This window comes from Bufo gargarizans, chromosome 2, assembly GCF_014858855.1.
Source record: "Bufo gargarizans isolate SCDJY-AF-19 chromosome 2, ASM1485885v1, whole genome shotgun sequence".
Classification (NCBI taxonomy): Eukaryota; Metazoa; Chordata; class Amphibia; order Anura; family Bufonidae; genus Bufo; species Bufo gargarizans.
Window position 1 is genome coordinate 460479435 of NC_058081.1, and position 17930 is coordinate 460497364.

Consider the following 17930-nt stretch of genomic DNA (forward strand, 5'->3'; position numbering starts at 1 on the left):
CCACGATATAGGTATGTGTCTAGAGTTGTGCTCACTGGAGTAGTGGCTGGGGTGTTCCTGGGCTTCTTGGCAGTTAGTTTCCGCCCCATGAGACGTACCACTGGTGCATATGAGTCCCCTTATGAAAGCAGAGCAGCGGAGCTCAGAGCTTACTCCGCCATCTTCTAAGACGTCGAGGCCATGCCACCCTTAAATTTTCTTTTTATGACTAAAGGAAAAAAATATTGACCCAAATTTACCATTAAAATGAAGTACAATGCGGCACCGAGAAAACAATCTCAGAATCGGTTACATAAGTAAAAGCGGTCAAAGATTATTACCACATAAAGTGACCCATGTCAGATTTGCAAAAATAGGCCTGGGCAGGAAGATGAAAACTAGGCCTGGGCAGAAAGGTTAAAATTAGGCCTGGACAGTAATGTAAAAACTAAGCCTGGGCAGGAAGGTGAAAACTAGGCCTGGGCAGGAAGGTGAAAACTAGGCCTGGGCAGGAAGGTGAAAACTAGCCTCGAGTAGAAGGGGTGAAAGGGGAAGGTAAATGTTTTATTTAATTAGAAAAAACTAAAACGTGTACTAAATTTCTAAATTAAAGGGAGTCTGTCACCAGCATTTCACTTTTTTAACCCTTCCCACAGCTCCCTAGCATGCTTACAGTTAATAAAAACGTTACCTCTGGCATCAATCCTGGACTTATAGAACCATCAAAAACGATCTTTATAAGATATGCAAATGAGGGCTCCCAAAAGTGCCCAGGGGCGGCGTTACTCTCTTAGGTGCCCTGCTTGCTCAGCCTTTTCATTGTGTCCCCCCCGCCCCTTCCTACCCTCCGCCCGCCCCTCCTTTCCCTCTGACCGCCTTTCTACTAACTTGGTATTCTGCTGATATCCCGCGCCTGCGCACTCATTCCTTTGGCCGACGCATGCGCACTGCGATGCCCATATCTTGTACAGCATCACAGTAATTAATGCGCATGCGCCGATGGACCGCCTCCTTTGTTGTGTTTTTGCATTGTTAGCCGGCGCATGCGCAATAGTTACTGTGATGCCGTACAAGGAATGGGCATCGCAGTGCGCATGTGCCGGCCAAAGGAATGAGTGCGCAGGTGCGGGATATCAGCAGAATAACAAGTTAGTAGAAAGGCGGTCAGAGGGAAAGGATGGGCGGGCGGAGGGTAGGAAGGGGCGAGGGGACGCAATGAAAAGGCTGAGCAAGCAGGGCACCTAAGAGAGTAAGGCCGCCTCTGGCCACTTGCGAGCCCTCATTTGCATATCTTATAAAGATCGTTTTTGATGGTTCTATAAGTCCAGGATTGATGCCAGAGGTAACGTTTTTATTAACTGTAAGCATGCTAAGGAGCTGTGGGAAGGGTTAATAAAGTGAAATGCTGGTGACAGACTCCCTTTAAAGTAAAGGCAAAAGTAGTGACAATTTTACATTGTGCTGGAATGTATATCTTTTCTATAGTATTTAAGGGGGTCACCATAAGGGCTCCGACCATCTGTTTAGAAGTCTGATTTCCTTTCTGACGTTACACGTAAGGAGAGCCCAAAGCCAATTACAACATTAGAAAAATATGTTTTGGCAAAGGCGATTGAAGAAGTTCAGACTGAGGGAAGGCTTAGAGAATAGAGCAGATAGGACTGACTGTACACTTCATACCCAAGACATTCTGATAATGCCAGACCCCTGATCGGCTGAAGGATTTCACCAACTACATGCCTGACACACTGAAAGCCACCAGCTGTTCATCGGAGCTTCTCCTGCCCCGTGTATGTAAGTATAACATTTGGGAAGGAATGTAGGGAACGGTCAGTATGATGTAAGAAGTACAGAGTACAATGTGAGTGGGGAACTTATTTGTGTATTACTGGCAAACTTTTAGGTGTACTGGGACTTTAAAGGGACACTCCAGTCAAGCCAAATTCGCATATGTATTACAGTCCCACTGATTTCAGTGTGAAAGCTGTCAGATTCTGGGATACAGGGACCTTCAACACCAGTGGCGTAACTAGAAATGACTGGGCTCCACAGCAAACTTTTGATTGGGCCCCCCATCCCTCCAGAAACTTGGAAACCCCCTCCTCCTGTGTAACCCCCACTTCTGTGGCTAGTCAAGATTGCCCTCTCATACTAGGCCCGTCAGCCGCTCCGTCCTTTTACTACAGTGTCACTGTATATATCGTCATTGTATAACATTGTTGAGGGGGCCCTGACAATAAAATCTTTTAATCCTCATCCTGGGAGGGGCCCCTTCTGAGTTTGGGCCCCAAAGCAGCCGCTTCCCCTGCTTCCCCTATAGCTACGCCCATGTTCAACAGCCAAAGGAGCATGATTCTCAGCTCACAGACATCCACTGATATCAACCCTCTATCTATCTATCTATCTATCTATCTATCTATCTATCTATCTATCTATGTCAAATCTACCTCTCTATCTCATATCTATCTATCTATCTCATATCTATCTATGTATCTATCTATGTATCTATCTATCTCATATCTATCTATGTATCTATCTATGTATCTATCTATGTATCGATATGTATCTATCTCTCTATTATCTATCTATCTCATATCTATCTATGTATCTATCTACTGTATCTATCTATCTATCTCATATCTATCTAAAAATCTGCAGACAGAAATAGCCTAACACTTTCAGATTTGGTAAGTGACCTTTTTCCTCAGGATAGGTCATCAGTATCTGATCAGTAGGGGTCCGACACCCGGGACCCCCTCCGATACATCCAGGATTAGGTAGCTATTACTAGTATATACCAATACAGGCCAGCAGGTGGCAGCACTGTATTGGTATATTGTAAATGGAGTATTCTATGATAGCTATTTAGCCATCACAGAACACAATGGGCAATCTAATGATTGCCAGTCATAGTCGCTCAGAGTGACTTAAAGGCACCCTGTCACCTAGATTTTGGGTATAGAGCTGAGGACATGGGCTGCTAGATTGCCGCTAGCACATCCGCAATATCCAGTCCCCATAGCTCTGTGTGCTTTTATTGTGTATTGTGTAAAAAGAACAATTTTATACATATGTAAATTAACCTGAGATGAGTCCTGTCTCCTCCATGCTTCAGAGATGAGTCCAGCTTTCTATGACTCTGAGCCCAGCCACGTCCACTCTCCAACGTCACAAAACTAGAGCGCTCGCGATACACAGTTCATTCCCTGAAGCTGATGCCAGCACAGGGAAGGAACACTATGCCAACACTGTGCATGCGCTAGCTTGCGCATCGCAAGATTACCGCGCTCCAGCTTTGTGATAGTCGGGGAGCAAGGAGGAGATTCGGAGTATGTGGGGCGGTGCTGGGCTCCTTCACAGTGGGCGTAGCTGGGCTCCGGAAAGGTTAGTAGCCTCATTTACATATATATAAAATTGTTTTTTTGACACAATAAAAGCACACAGAGCTACGGGAACTGGATATTGTGGAAGTGCTAGCAGCGATCTAGCAGCCCATGTCCTCAGCTCTATACCCAAAATCCAGGTGACAGGTTCCTTTTAAAAAAGAAGGAAAAAAAAAAAAAGGAAAAAAAGATTTAAAAAATATAAACGTTCAAATCACCCCCTTTCCCCAAAATAAAAATACATAACCAATTTAAAATACACACCCGTACTATTACAATTTAACAATATTTATCCCATACGGTGAATGGCGTAACAGAAAAAAATTGCCAATACATCACTTCCCATCCCCCAAAACATTTTTGGGAAAAAGTGATCAAAAAGTTGCACACACTTCAAAATGGTGTCACTGAAAAGTACAGATCACCCCTCATACAGCTCCAAAGATGTAACTAAAAAAAAGTGAAAGAATATGGTGATTAAAAAAAACACATTTCTTCAGTATTAAAGCACAGGAAAAACTATACAAGTGTAGTATCGTTGTAATTGTGTGACCTGGAGAAGGAAGATATTTTACTGCATAGGAAAGGCCATAAAATGAAGGCAGAATTGCATTATGTAATATTAACTAGCACCTTTAGAAAGTACAACTTGTCCCGCAAAAAAATAAACCCTTAAAAAGTTATGGCACTGATATGGCGGGGAGTGAAAAACGAAAATGGAAAAAATGAAAAATTGCAAGGTCCTCTAAGGGTTAAGCTGCCTTTATATTATACCGTATTTTTGGCCCTATAAGACACCCCCCCCCCCCCAGAAGTGGGGAAAAAATAGCGTATGTTTTCATACATACAACAGCGACACAATTAGTTGACAGATTTGATGTAGATTCTTGGGGGCCACTTTCATTCCTCCGGGGATTTGGAGATTTGTAGACTTGGCAATCACTGATGGAAAATGTCATATTAAATCCAGACAGTAAATGCCACAGTAATGGCAGAAATACCGTACATATTCTACGCTTGGACTGCAGCTTCTAAACACCACTTCTAGTTAAATAGAAAATTAAGTTGCAAATTAATAGAATCTGTCTAAAATGTCCTCCAAAATGTAGAGGTGTTGCCCACTCCTTTACTATTGATGCCCTAGGGTAGGCCATCAGTATCTGACAACCCGCACCACTGCTGACCAGCTGCTTCAGAGTAGGTCCAGCTCATTAAAGTGAATGGGAGCAGTGCTGCACTAACAGGCTCCATCCGTAGTAAACATGGATCAGTAGCATACATGGATGCAGCTTTTTACCCAGGGCAAATATATGCTCCCCTTCACTCCTTTACTATGTGTGAGTGGCGAATCGGGGCATTTCCTTGCTCCGATGCTCCTGTTACCTTGAACTGCGTCGCGCATGGCAAGGTCTGTTTGTTGTGAGGCGGTGATGTACCGGACTTCACATCAGTGTGCTAGGAGAAGACTAATCTCACAAGACCGGATGTAGAGCAGTCACTGCAATCAATGAAAACATTATCATGATTAAAAATAAAATTAAGCCATTTTTAAAGAGTAGCTGGTAATTCAGGGTCCTTCATAACGATGTCCGATACAAAGGCTCACCTTCATGATCCAACTGAATAGTTGGTAATTGTTTCTGTAATGTCTTATCTGGACAGTTAGATCATATCCACTATGGACACTCCATAAAAATAGGCAACTTTTTTCCTGTGTTCATGAAAAAAAAAGATAGACGCGGTACATGACTAGATTATATTCTCATCATTTTACAGCTCACAGTACATGCCAGTGATGAGGTCTTGTTAGTATACTGTTCTGTAGACCCGTATTACTTATAATCGTTATCGTTATCATTCATTACGATTTTCCAATTTGTCAATAAAAAACGTTGGCTGTCCGTGATTTTGGGATAAATTTGTCCAGATACATTCTGGTTGGCAACTATAAATGTCCGGTAGGTGCAGGTGTCACCTGCTCCTAGTTTAAAGGGGTATTTCCATCACATACAATGGGGCATATCGCTAGGATATGCCCCCATTGTCTGAGAAAGGAACCAGCACCTACAAGGAGAACGGAGAGGGGAGCGCTGTGGCTGGAGGACCTCGGCTTTCCATCATAAATGAGGGCTTTTGACCAGACAAAAACTAATTTAATCGTAAATCAGTATGAGGCAGTGAGGTTGTATCAGAGAAGCCGCTGTTGGTCCTGGGGAGGCGGCAGACAAATGGGCCGTGTTTTGCAGATTGCACACGGTCATGCAGCCTAATTAGGCACTATTAGGGCTGTTTCACACAAGCGGATGCCATGCCTGTCACCCGCAGCGTGAAAGACAGCCGAGCCCCATTCCGGACAGCAGAGACACGGAGCACTAACAGATTGATAATACTCCAGGCCTTTCTGTGATCTTTTTACCAAAAAATGACAGTGAGATAAAGTTGTCACCGTGATTTTGTAGTAAAAACATCATAGAGAGGCAAAGAGCATTATCAATCATGTTAGTGCTCTGTGTCTCTGCTGTTCAGTGCGGGGCTTGGCTGCCATTCGCGCTGCGGAAGACATGCATGGCATCTACAGGTCCTTCTAAAAAAATTAGCATATTGTGATAAAGTTAATTATTTTCTGTAAACATTAGACTTTCATATATTTTAGATTCATTACACACAACTGAAGTAGTTCAAGCCTTTTATTGTTTTAATATTGATGATTTTGGCATACAGCTCATGAAAACCCCAAATTCCCATCTCAAAAAATTTGCATATTTCATCCGACCAATAAAAGAAAAGTGTTTTTAATACAGAAAAAGTCAACCTTCAAATAATTATGTTCAGTTATGCACTCAATACTTGGTCGGGAATCCTTTTGCAGAAATGACTGCTTCAATGCGGCGTGGCATGGAGGCAATCAGCCTGTGGCACTGCTGAGGTGTTATGGAGGCCCAGGATGCTTCGATAGCGGCCTTAAGCTCATCCACAGTGTTGGGTCTTGCGTCTCTCAACTTTCTCTTCCCAATATCCCACAGATTCTCTATGGGGTTAAGGTCAGGTGAGTTGGCAGGCCAATTGAGCACAGTAATACCATGGTCAGTAAACCATTTACCAGTGGTTTTGGCACTGTGAGCAGGTGCCAGGTCGTGCTGAAAAATGAAATCTTCATCTCCATAAAGCTTTTCAGCAGATGGAAGCATGAAGTGCTCCAAAATCTCCTGATAGCATTGACCCTGCCCTTGATAAAACACAGTGGACCAACACCAGCAGCTGACATGGCACCCCAGACCATCACTGACTGTGGGTACTTGACACTGGACTTCAGGCATTTTGGCATTTCCCTCTCCCCAGTCTTCCTCCAGACTCTGGCACCTTAATTTCCGAATGACATGCAACAGTCCAGTGCTGCTTCTCTGTAGCCCAGGTCAGGCGCTTCTGCCGCTGTTTCTGGTTTAAAAGTGGCTTGACCTGGGGAATGCGGCACCTGTAGCCCATTTCCTGCACACGCCTATACACGGTGGCTCTGGATGTTTCTACTCCAGACTCAGTCCACTGCTTCCGCAGGTCCCCCAAGGTCTGGAATCGGTCCTTCTCCACAATCTTCCTCAGGGTCCGGTCACCTCTTCTCGTTGTGCAGCGTTTTCTGCCACACTTTTTCCTTCCCACAGACTTCCCACTGAGGTGCCTTGATACAGCACTCTGGGAACAGCCTATCCCTTCAGCCATTTCTTTCTGTGTCTTACCCTCTTGCTTGAGGGTGTCAATGATGGCCTTCTGGACAGCAGTCAGGTCGGCAGTCTTACCCATGATTGCGGTTTTGAGTAATGAACCTGGCTGGGAGTTTTTAAAAGCCTCAGGAATCTTTTGCAGGTGTTTAGAGTTAATTAGTTGATTCAGATGATTAGGTTAATAGCTCGTTTAGAGAACCTTTTCATGATATGCTAATTTTTTTAGATAGGAATTTGGGGTTTTTATGAGCTGTATGCCAAAATCATCAATATTGAAACAATAAAAGGCTTGAACTACTTCAGTTGTGTGTAATGAATCTAAAATATATGAAAGTCTAATGTTTATCAGTACATTACAGAAAATAATATGCTATTTTTTTTTGAAGGACCTGTATTTGTGCGAAACAGCCCTTAGGCTCATTGTGGTAAAACAAAAAAGTCGCAAATTGTGGCAAATGCCATGTTCCTGCCATAATTAGCAACTTTTCACTTCTCTCGACATTTTTCAAACGTAACAATTAAAAATGGGTAACGTGTGGAGCCTCCCCTAGCCCAACAGATTTAGGGCTCATGCACTGATGTAACACGGACATCACACGGATGTCATCGTTTTTAGTTTTTTTTGCGGATCCTTGTTTTGCAGACCGCCATTGTTTGCAGATGCACCAGTCATGTGCATGAGCCCTTACTATCATTTATGCCAGAAACTGGTGCAGATGATAAGTTTAAATCTACACCAGCTCATAGCTGCCTAGAAATAAATCAAATTTATTAGGAGGTCTGTGCCTTTTAGGGTCCATTCACACGTCCGTAGAATGGGTCCGCGGAACAGGTGCAGACCTATTCATTCTCTATGGGGCAGAAATGGATGCAGACAGCACACAGTGTGCTGTCCGCATCCGCATTTCTGGACAGCGCCCCTAATCTTCCGGTCCGCGGATCCGGAAAAAAATAGAACATGTCCTATTCTTGTCCGCAATTGCGGACAAGAATAGGCAGTTCTATTGGGGAGCAGGCCGGGTGTATTGCAGATCCACAATACACTACGGACGTGTAAATGGACCCTTAAGGAGGACTTATCACCACAAAATGCAGTGTAAACTTCAGGCACCATGTTATAGAGGAGTTGAGCAGATTGATATATGGTTTTATGAGGAAAGATTCAGTAAAACTTGAATTTTTTACTTTTATATCTCAGCTTTTTCAAACTTAAGGCCTGTATTACACCAACAGATTATCTGACAAATTTTCTGACCACTCATTGGTCAGATGGTCGTTTACACACAGATCTTTTGTTATACACACCAACTATTGGTCTGATTGGACGGATATTGATAAGATAATCTGTTGGTGTAATACAGCCCTAAGGCTAGGTTCACACCTGAGCATTTTACAGCGCGTTCCTACGCGCTGTAAAACGCTCAACAGGCAAAAACCAATGTTTCCCTATAGGCATGGTTCTCACCTGAACGTTTTACGGCGCGTACGAACGCGCTGTAAAACTCCCTACGCTCCAAGAAGTACAGGGGCTTCATTGGGGCGTATTGTCGCGCCTAAATGGGCCCTAAATGGGCGTTTGCTGGTTTCCTCCCCATTAAAAACGCCCAATAAAAACACCTGTAAAAAGCGCTTATCAAATACGCTCAGGTGTGAACCCAGCCTAAGAGTCCCCCCTGTGAACAGCTCTCAGTACATGGGGAAGGTGTGATCAATGATTGATAGCATTTATGTGTTTGTATGTATAGAGAGATATTCTACAGTTTTCAAACCAGCACCTATTCAATAAAATGTATCTGTGTAGCGCCACCTGCTGTTTGTTCTTTCCCTTTTTTCTTTGACCTATTCACTGAGAAAGCTGCACATGCTCAGTTTCATCCTTCAACTGCCTTCTGAGCTGTGATAGGTAGAGCTGAGACACGCCCCCTGAGCTGTAGCAGAAAAGACACTCCTCTTGATCTTTCAGCTTGATCTAAATCTAGCAGAGTAATGAATGTGGAGATCTCTGGATCCATGTGCGATACAGGGCTGGTTCTAGCTTTGTTAGAAAGAGATTGTCATGTACTATATGATGTCTGATTTTCATTTTTTTACATTAGTCATTGGATAACCCCCTTAAAGTTATAAAAAGCAGAGATACATCCAGTTTTGGAGGCTAAAACCATGACTGGATTCAAGAAAAAAGAAGTAATATCTGTCCTTAAGGGGTTGTCCGAGTTATGAAAAAAAAATTATATATATAGCACTGAAAATCTGATGGGCAGCAATATATAATTAAGATAAGCAAGTTTTATGCAAAAATAAATAAATATATTTTGTCATTTCCCTGGTTCTCTTCTGGCCCTTGTTTACATGCAATAAAAACAATCTCTGCCCCTCCCCCTGCTCTTCTAAGGGAGTGAATACAAGTGCTGCCCTGAGTGACATGTCTACCTACTGGGATACTCTGCAGCATGTTGTATGTGTAGGACTACAAGTCCCAGCTGTATAATGACACTGCTAAGGGAGTGGATACAAGAGCTACCCTGAGTGCTGGGAGAATCAACAGCAACTTGTATGTGTAGAACTACAAGTCCCAGCTGTATAATGACACTGCTAATACACACAGGATCTTTCCCCTACCTTCTTGTGCAATGCTCTCTCTAGTCTGATAGCTACTGTGCCTAGAATTGTCACTGCCTGCAGCTACGAAGTCTGTGCAGCTGAAGGGGTTAAGAATCCTAGGATGGAGCAGACAGCCGCCAGTGAAGGGGGCGTGGCCAGCACAGTGACGTCTCGTTTACATGCTTGTAAACGACCTTTATCAGAGCAGGGAGAGAAGCTGACATCACAGGTCATGTGACCCTCTGTGAAATCTGAGAAACCAGCCACTGGAGATAAAGAGAGTGAATTGGAAAGCTGTTACATTTGCCCAGTTAGGAACATAGAAAGAACAAAAAAATAACTCAGACAACCCCTTTAAAGGGGTTTTCAAAACTTGTTAACTGATGACCTATCCTCTCCATAGGTCATCAGTATCTGATTGTTGACGGTCCGACACCTGGGACTCCCGCCAATTAGCTGTTTGAGAAGTGCTGTGACCATCTTGCAGCTTACTAAGCACAGTGTGTACCCCCTACACAATACTGTGTAGGGGGTATTCAGAGGAGCATTTGGAGTAGCAGTAGGATGTGGAGTTTATGTGCAGAGATGAGTTGTAGTTGGTTGGAATTCATGGTGGTCTGAGCTCCTGTATCTAAACCTGCCATCGTCTTATAGATATACGGTATTTTGTTTTTTTTAGGGGGAGGATGGGGTAAAACATGTTTTGGGGCTTGTGGGCCTTATCTTTTCAGACCCTAGTAAGATATCATCTCCAGCCAGTTGTGTTAAGGGGTAGGCAAAGCAGGTGTCTGCCCAAGGCAAAATTGTTGAGGGAAGTGTATTGTTTAGTCTAAAACATTTTCAACCTTTTTTTCTACTAGACATATGATTAATATCTCTTTTTCTGTCATTAAAACACAGGGTCCAAAATGATGTCTCTGATGCTCCTAGTTTGGGCTGTTCAATGTTCAGCAGATAACCTTGTCAGCAGCGCTGTACGTGGAGAGTCTTCCTACCTAAAAGACACTTCCCAGCTCTTCTGTAGTTTACCAGGACCTCCAGGGCAATCTGGAGTGCCAGGGCATCCAGGATCAGCTGGCACCATTGGAAGAATAGGATTTCCAGGCAAAGATGGGAAAGATGGAAAAGACGGGGAAAAGGGAGAAAAAGGCGATGAAGGTAATTCTGTGCTGGCTGTGAATGATTTGCTATGCTCTGGTTAAGAGTCTATGCAGATGAGCGATGCTCTTGTTTTTGTGCTGTCAGAGTGTAGAACGGACATCACGCAGACCGAACACTGACACATTATAGTCAGTGAGCCAATGTACTTGCTTGATTTTCCATATGGACCAAACATATTCCATGCAGCGAAACTCTCAGCGTGCACTCCTTTGTTCTGATTCTCATGCTACACTCTCTTATTCAGGTCAGTGGATCCATGAAAAAAATGGCGAGCATACAGACGCAATCCGTGTACAGTCTGTTTTTAACAGATGGCTGTTAGGAGATGCTATAAACTTTTGAAAGTCGTTTTTTTGCTGACATAAAAAATGGATGACATACTGAAGGAAGGCAGTGGTAGAAATTTCCCATGGATGATTTTTGAACGCATATCTGAATAAGCCCTACCACCAAGTGGCACACCATTGTACTAAATTTACCAAGCTAGCGGATGACAAACCACACACATTTCTTCCCTCCACTAGATGCCAGCTGTATAGTGATGGATACCTTGTACCTGCCTCTTTAGGCCACAGACAGACAGACAGACTTTTTGCAGTATATTTTATGTGAATGGGGTTTTCTAAATGTCCTACCTACACATGTACTATATTAGATTTTCTTGCTATAGGTTTGAGGGTATACTTCAGATTATGAAATCTGCAGCGTTCCTGTTGTGATGTGGATTTACCCTGTTTTTATCTGCGATTTACTTTCTTTGAAAAGCATTATGAGAAATCTGCTGGGAAATCCTGATGCAAATGACAGTACTGCCCATAATTATTCATACCCCAGGCAAATTTTGACTTAAAGTCAGTTTTATTCAACCAGCAAGTAATTTTTTGACGGGAAATGACATAGGTGTCTCCCAAAAGATAATAAGACGATGTGCAAGAGGCATTATTGTGGAAAAAAAACATTTCTCAGCTTTTATTTATATTTGAGCAAAAAATACAAGATGTTCCGCACTGTGGAATATCTCAGAGGACGTGGTCGGAAGACAAAAGTGACACCTGTGCTGGCCAGGAGGATAGTTAGAGAGGTGAAAATGAGGTGAACCCTCTGCACTTTGAGTGACAGGGCCGAGCAGCGTAAACGTAATCACGCCTGGCCCTGACTTATCCTAAAGGCGTGCGCTGTGCACTTTAGTATCAGGACATGGGACCAACACAGATGCCTTCAGCCAAGAGCACATGAAACATGTCCGTTTCTACTAATCTACTGACAGATGCCCTTTAATGATAGTAATCAATACACATAAATATGTTATCTTCCTTCCATAGGTACCCCTGGAAGAGTTGGGAATCCAGGAAAACAAGGGGGCAAGGGCAAGCAGGGTGCTATAGGAAGAGCTGGTCCAAGAGGACCCAAAGGTATACGTGGTGATCCTGGAAAGCAAGGGAAAGAAGGAACAAAGGGTCCAAAAGGAAAAAAAGGTGATGCAGGAATGCCTGGACCATGCAGTTGTGGGTCCAAAAAAGCAAAGTCAGCATTTTCTGTTGCAGTTACAAAGAGTTACCCAAAAGAACGTCTGCCCATTAGATTTGACAAAATCCTTATGAATGAAGGAGGACATTATAATGCAACAAGTGGTAAATATATATGTAGCATACCTGGTATTTATTTCTTTACATATGACATCACTTTGGCCAATAAACACTTGGCCATTGGTCTGGTCCACAATGGCCAATACAAAATAAAGACTTTTGATGCCAACACTGGGAATCATGACATTGCCTCAGGCTCCACCATACTTCCACTGAAGGCTGGAGATGAAGTGTGGTTACAGATTTTCTACTCTGAACAGAACGGCCTTTTCTATGATCCATATTGGACAGACAGTTTATTTACAGGATTCCTCATTTACCCTGACCAAGAGCATATTGATGAAATAAAGAAAAAGATCAAGGTCATGAAGGAAACAGATATAAGCTGAGGTCGATGCTCCTAATCAAGTATGGTCTTCTTGTACAGAGAACTGGAGAAGCTTATAGCATTGAACATTTCTTTATAGGTACAAAAACGTATATATTGACTGGATATACCAGAAATGACTTACTGCCGAGTATCTAACTGTTGTAACCACTTTCAAACCAAATGAGACTGTTTATGGGTGGGTGACTTACTACTCAAGCACAGTGGCCTCTTCTCGGGACACTCTAGTTTGAGGGACCAGTGGGTTCTCAGTGGTTGTACATCTGTTAGTCATCTGGTAAGATATGCCCTTTGTTAACAGTCTCTCAATTAACTTGTGCCAGTAGCATAATGTAACTTTTTAACTTACAATGTAATAATAAGCAAATTCTATAAATTTCACCTTCTCTACAATGTTAATTAAGCACATTGGCTGCGTCCTGCTCCTTTTTTGTGGTAGTTTTTGCAGTTTCTAAACCAAACCCAGGAGTAGATATAATGCAGAGGAGAAGAATCAGTTGTTCCTATATGCTTTTTCTTTTTTTAAGATCCACTCCTGCCGTTGGCTTACCTAATAAAAAGAGTTATGCTTCTCTACTCTCTGGTCTTGCGCCCCATCTCTCGTTCAACCATCTTTCTGTCCCTTGCTTGTTTACTTCCAGTCAGGGTATGGATGTAGCACATATGCTGCTACAGCCAATGACTGGCTTCAGCAGTGATGTCCCCACCAAGCCGGTCATTGTCTGCAGCAGCGCACCTGACCATGTCCATAACCTGGCCGAATGTAAACAAGCCAGGGACAAAAGATGTCCAGATGGGAGCCAGGACGCAGGACCATACCGTTGGGGAGCAATTTAAGATGACTCTTTCATTAGGTCTTACATGCTATAGGACATAACTAAAAACAGAAGAATTCCAGAAAAATCCTTTTAAATAAATTTAATCTGCTGTCAAAGGGAATAATATCAATAACATACAGGTCCTTCTCAAAAAATTTGCATATTGTGATAAAGTTCATTATTTTCTGTAATGTACTGATAAACATTAGACTTTCATATATTTTAGATTCATTACACACCAACTGAAGTAGTTCAAGCCTTTTATTGTTTTAATATTGATGATTTTGGCATACAGCTCATGAAAACCCAAAATTCCTATCTAAAAAAATTAGCATATCATGAAAAGGTTCTCTAAACGAGCTATTAACCTAATCATCTGAATCAACTAATTAACTCTAAACACCTGCAAAAGATTCCTGAGGCTTTTAAAAACTACCAGCCTGGGTAATTACTCAAAACCGCAATCATGGGTAAGACTGCCGACCTGACTGCTGTCCAGAAGGCCATCATTGACACCCTCAAGCAAGAGGGTAAGACACAGAAAGAAATTTCTGAACGAATAGGCTGTTCCCAGAGTGCTGTATCAAGGCACCTCAGTGGGAAGTCTGTGGGAAGGAAAAAGTGTGGCAGAAAACACTGCACAACGAGAAGAGGTGACCGGACCCTGAGGAAGATTGTGGAGAAGGACCGATTCCAGACCTTGGGGGACCTGCGGAAGCAGTGGACTGAGTCTGGAGTAGAAACATCCAGAGCCACCGTGTACAGGCGTGTGCAGGAAATGGGCTACAGGTGCCGCATTCCCCAGGTCAAGCCACTTTTGAACCAGAAACAGCGGCAGAAGCGCCTGACCTGGGCTACAGAGAAGCAGCACTGGACTGTTGCTCAGTGGTCCAAAGTACTTTTTTCGGATGAAAGCAAATTTTGCATGTCATTCGGAAATCAAGGTGTCAGAGTCTGGAGGAAGACTGGGGAGAGGGAAATGCCAAAATGCCTGACGTCCAGTGTCAAGAACCCACAGTCAGTGATGGTCTGGGGTGCCATGTCAGCTGCTGGTGTTGGTCCACTGTGTTTTATCAAGGGCAGGGTCAATGCAGCTAGCTATCAGGAGATTTTGGAGCACTTCATGCTTCCATCTGCTGAAAAGCTTTATGGAGATGAAGATTTCATTTTTCAGCACGACCTGGCACCTGCTCACAGTGCCAAAACCACTGGTAAATGGTTTACTGACCATGGTATTACTGTGCTCAATTGGCCTGCCAACTCTCCTGACCTGAACCCCATAGAGAATCTGTGGGATATTGGGAAGAGAAAGTTGAGAGACGCAAGACCCAACACTCTGGATGAGCTTAAGGCCGCTATCGAAGCATCCTGGGCCTCCATAACACCTCAGCAGTGCCACAGGCTGATGCCTCCGTGCCACGCCACTTTGAAGCAGTCATTTCTGCAAAAGGATTCCTGACCAAGTATTGAGTGCATAACTGAACATAATTAATTGAAGGTTGACTTTTTTTTGTATTCAAAACACTTTTCTTTTATTGGTCGGATGAAATATGCTAATTTTTTGAGATAGGAAATTTGGGTTTTCATGAGCTGTATGCCAAAATCATCAATATTAAAACAATAAAAGGCTTGAACTACTTCAGTTGGTGTGTAATGAATCTAAAATATATGAAAGTCTAATGTTTATCAGTACATTACAGAAAATAATGAACTTTATCACAATATGCTAATTTTTGGAGAAGGACCTGTATGTACGTAGCAATCTCAACATGGTAGTGTCTTCCAACTTCCTTAGCAGGAAATTTTCTTGCTCCTTTGTCAGGAGGCTTCCAAGGCAATTCAAAAGAGTAGGTTTCCACTTACTTATTAAACTGGAGGTCTATTGGTTAGTCCACACTGGAGGGCAGCCTACACTGGTCAGTGACCATCATGAAGGAAGCACCTGCTATACAGTGACCACAACAGATAACCGAAATTGCAGTTCCCTGAATATGAGATAATGAAAAATATTAACACTTCTCTAATAGCGCCTCTGTTTGTTTCACCAGATATGTGTGTGGGGAAGGGGGTGGATTTATCAAGATTGCCGTTTCATATACCAGTCTTGATCTATATCTGTGCTGGAGTGAGAAACAGTACACCTAATTTATTAAGAGGCACAGGCACATACGTGGCCCCCATCTGCTAGAAACCTAAATATATGACAAATAATAGCTGGACTATAATTTATAGCAGTTTCTGGTGTAAATTATCAGCAACTTGCCTTCAAAAACTCTCAGGAAAGTCACAGTCACAACCGTCATTGTAGTCTATAGGAGTAAACTCATGTGCTACTTGCAACCAACAATCCAAAAGGGTTAGATTATCTGCGATTGTTGCGTCGCAGACACAGCATGTGGCATGTTGCATTGCAACCCCATTGACAGTCCATTAACCCCTTCACCACCGTGATGTACCGGTACTGTATGGAGAGAGCTGTTGCAGTGATCCCACTCCATACGTGGCGGGTGCCAGCTGTATAATACAGCAGGCGCCTGGTGCAATGATGGAGAATGGCGATCACACCTAATCCCGTCATTTAACCCTTCAGTTGCCGCAAGCAATAGCAATCGTGGCATCTGTGAGATGAGGCAGAGGGATGGTCTTTGCCATAGACAGCAGCAGCGGACAGGAAGAGAGAAGGGAGACGGCACATACAGCTGATTGGAGGGGGTGCCGGGTGTCGGACCCTCACCGATCTGATATTGATGACCTGTCCTGAGCATAGGTCATATAACTTGTAATTTATTGATTTAATATTATGCTCATTCTGGGCTTTGAAGTCAAGGATGCAGCCCTATCAGTGATTGACAGCCTTCGCTCTATGACTATGTATACATAGCTGTCACACTGTGTACTGTCCACATCCATATGTCTGTTCCTCAGTCCTGCAAAAAAGATTCATGTCAATTTTGCAGAGAAGAATAGGCATTGTTACAATGGGTCCTGAAAAAAAACGGATGCTACAAGAACATTATCTGTATTTTTGGTGGATCTGCATTTTGCTGGCTGTTCTGTGTATTGGGGACCGCAATCTGCAACTTTTTCCCCATTTTCCGCCGCTCACACCAGGTCAAAAAAAAAATGGGACATGGCGTGGGTGGGGAAAAGGGCAGGCCGGCTCATTTATCGTTTTCTATGCCTGTTTTATGCGTAGAAAATTGTCTAAATCTATGTCAGCAAGGATGCTGGCATAAATTTAGACAAGTGTAAAGTCCGCCTAAGTTATATAGATGCCAGCAATAGATAGTATAGATGTGGCGCACAGGATCCCACACTGACCAAACAGAGGTGCACTCAGTAAAGTGGACTCACCCTGTCCACTCAGAATAAACTGAGAAATAAAGAGAGATGAACTGGGCACTCAAGATATTGGAACCATACAGAAGTTTATTTCTTTTTAAAACACAAAAAGGTTATAACCCACGTTGTAAAACTCTACAAATATTCAACAGTACATAGCATAAACTGTAATCGATGGCAATCTATAAATTATTAGACAATACGCTAATATTAAAACTCACAAGACATATATAATAGAGTAAAATACAATTATAAAGTACTTAGATCGATGAATAATTCACATTAAAAAAAAAATATATATATATAAATAATCGATAAGAATAATAAGGCAATGAATAATCGCTGGGAATGTAATAGCTATGATTTTTCGTGTATAAACTGTCTCGAATTACTCCCAGACTAAGATAATGCCGACAATGTTCATAATGTCCTGCAAACTCCAATGCAAAACTGATTAAAGGCACCGTTGGTTAATTGTCCCACATCGACAAAGTATAGCAGCGTCCCGCTATGTATTCGAACCAGCGGCGTCCCACTGGAATAATGACACTGCAGTTTTACTGAATATCCCATCGGTAAATATTCGAAAGTGGTTCAAAGATGGTCTTGCCGCATAACTTTCCTCACCGAATTTCTGCAAAAAGTCGCTCTGCTGGTTCTTTCTCCCTCTCTATAATATATATATATATATATATATATATATTATATTATATTATATATAGCAACCAGATATATTCGAGCGATTGTAGTATTCACTTCCCACGTTGGCAAATGTTTGACACGTGCAGTCCAGTCTTTGCTGTAGACTGTCAAGGTCTATTTCTCATTTACCCTTTCCGTGGTATTCAACAGATTAATGCGAGGATTCGGCAGTATCTTTTAGTCTCCAATCTTTAGAGGTTCGGGGTCCTGTATAGGCTAGACGTGTTTCGGGGCATTTGATCACCCCTTCCTCA

At 42.7% G+C, this 17930-nt stretch overlaps 1 protein-coding gene across 2 annotated transcripts; it reads left to right on the plus strand.

Annotated features, from left to right (window-relative positions):
- The first annotated feature begins 1613 nt into the window (after nucleotides 1-1613).
- On the plus strand, nucleotides 1614-13803 carry C1QTNF2 (C1q and TNF related 2). 2 transcript variants are annotated; one of them, XM_044277822.1, is made up of 3 exons: nucleotides 1614-1773; nucleotides 10580-10837; nucleotides 12163-13801. In XM_044277822.1, the coding sequence occupies exons 1-3, from the start codon at nucleotides 1716-1718 to the stop codon at nucleotides 12813-12815; spliced, it is 969 nt and encodes a 322-aa protein (XP_044133757.1). In that variant the 5' UTR covers nucleotides 1614-1715; the 3' UTR covers nucleotides 12816-13801. The 2 variants fall into 2 exon arrangements, with proteins under 2 accessions (XP_044133757.1, XP_044133758.1); XM_044277823.1 differs by having other exon boundaries at nucleotides 1640-1769; nucleotides 12163-13803.
- The last annotated feature ends 4127 nt before the right edge of the window (nucleotides 13804-17930 follow it).

What these genes read in the sequence shown, in the direction of transcription:
- C1QTNF2 (XM_044277822.1), top strand. Translation starts at nt 1,716, where the DNA reads ATGCCTGACACACTGAAAGCCACCAGCTGTTCATCGGAGCTTCTCCTG. An exon ending in GCTTCTCCTGCCCCGTGTAT is followed by an intron (nt 1,774 to 10,579) that starts GTAAGTATAACA and finishes ATTAAAACACAG; the next exon opens with GGTCCAAAATGATGTCTCTG. An exon ending in GGGAGAAAAAGGCGATGAAG is followed by an intron (nt 10,838 to 12,162) that starts GTAATTCTGTGC and finishes TTCCTTCCATAG; the next exon opens with GTACCCCTGGAAGAGTTGGG.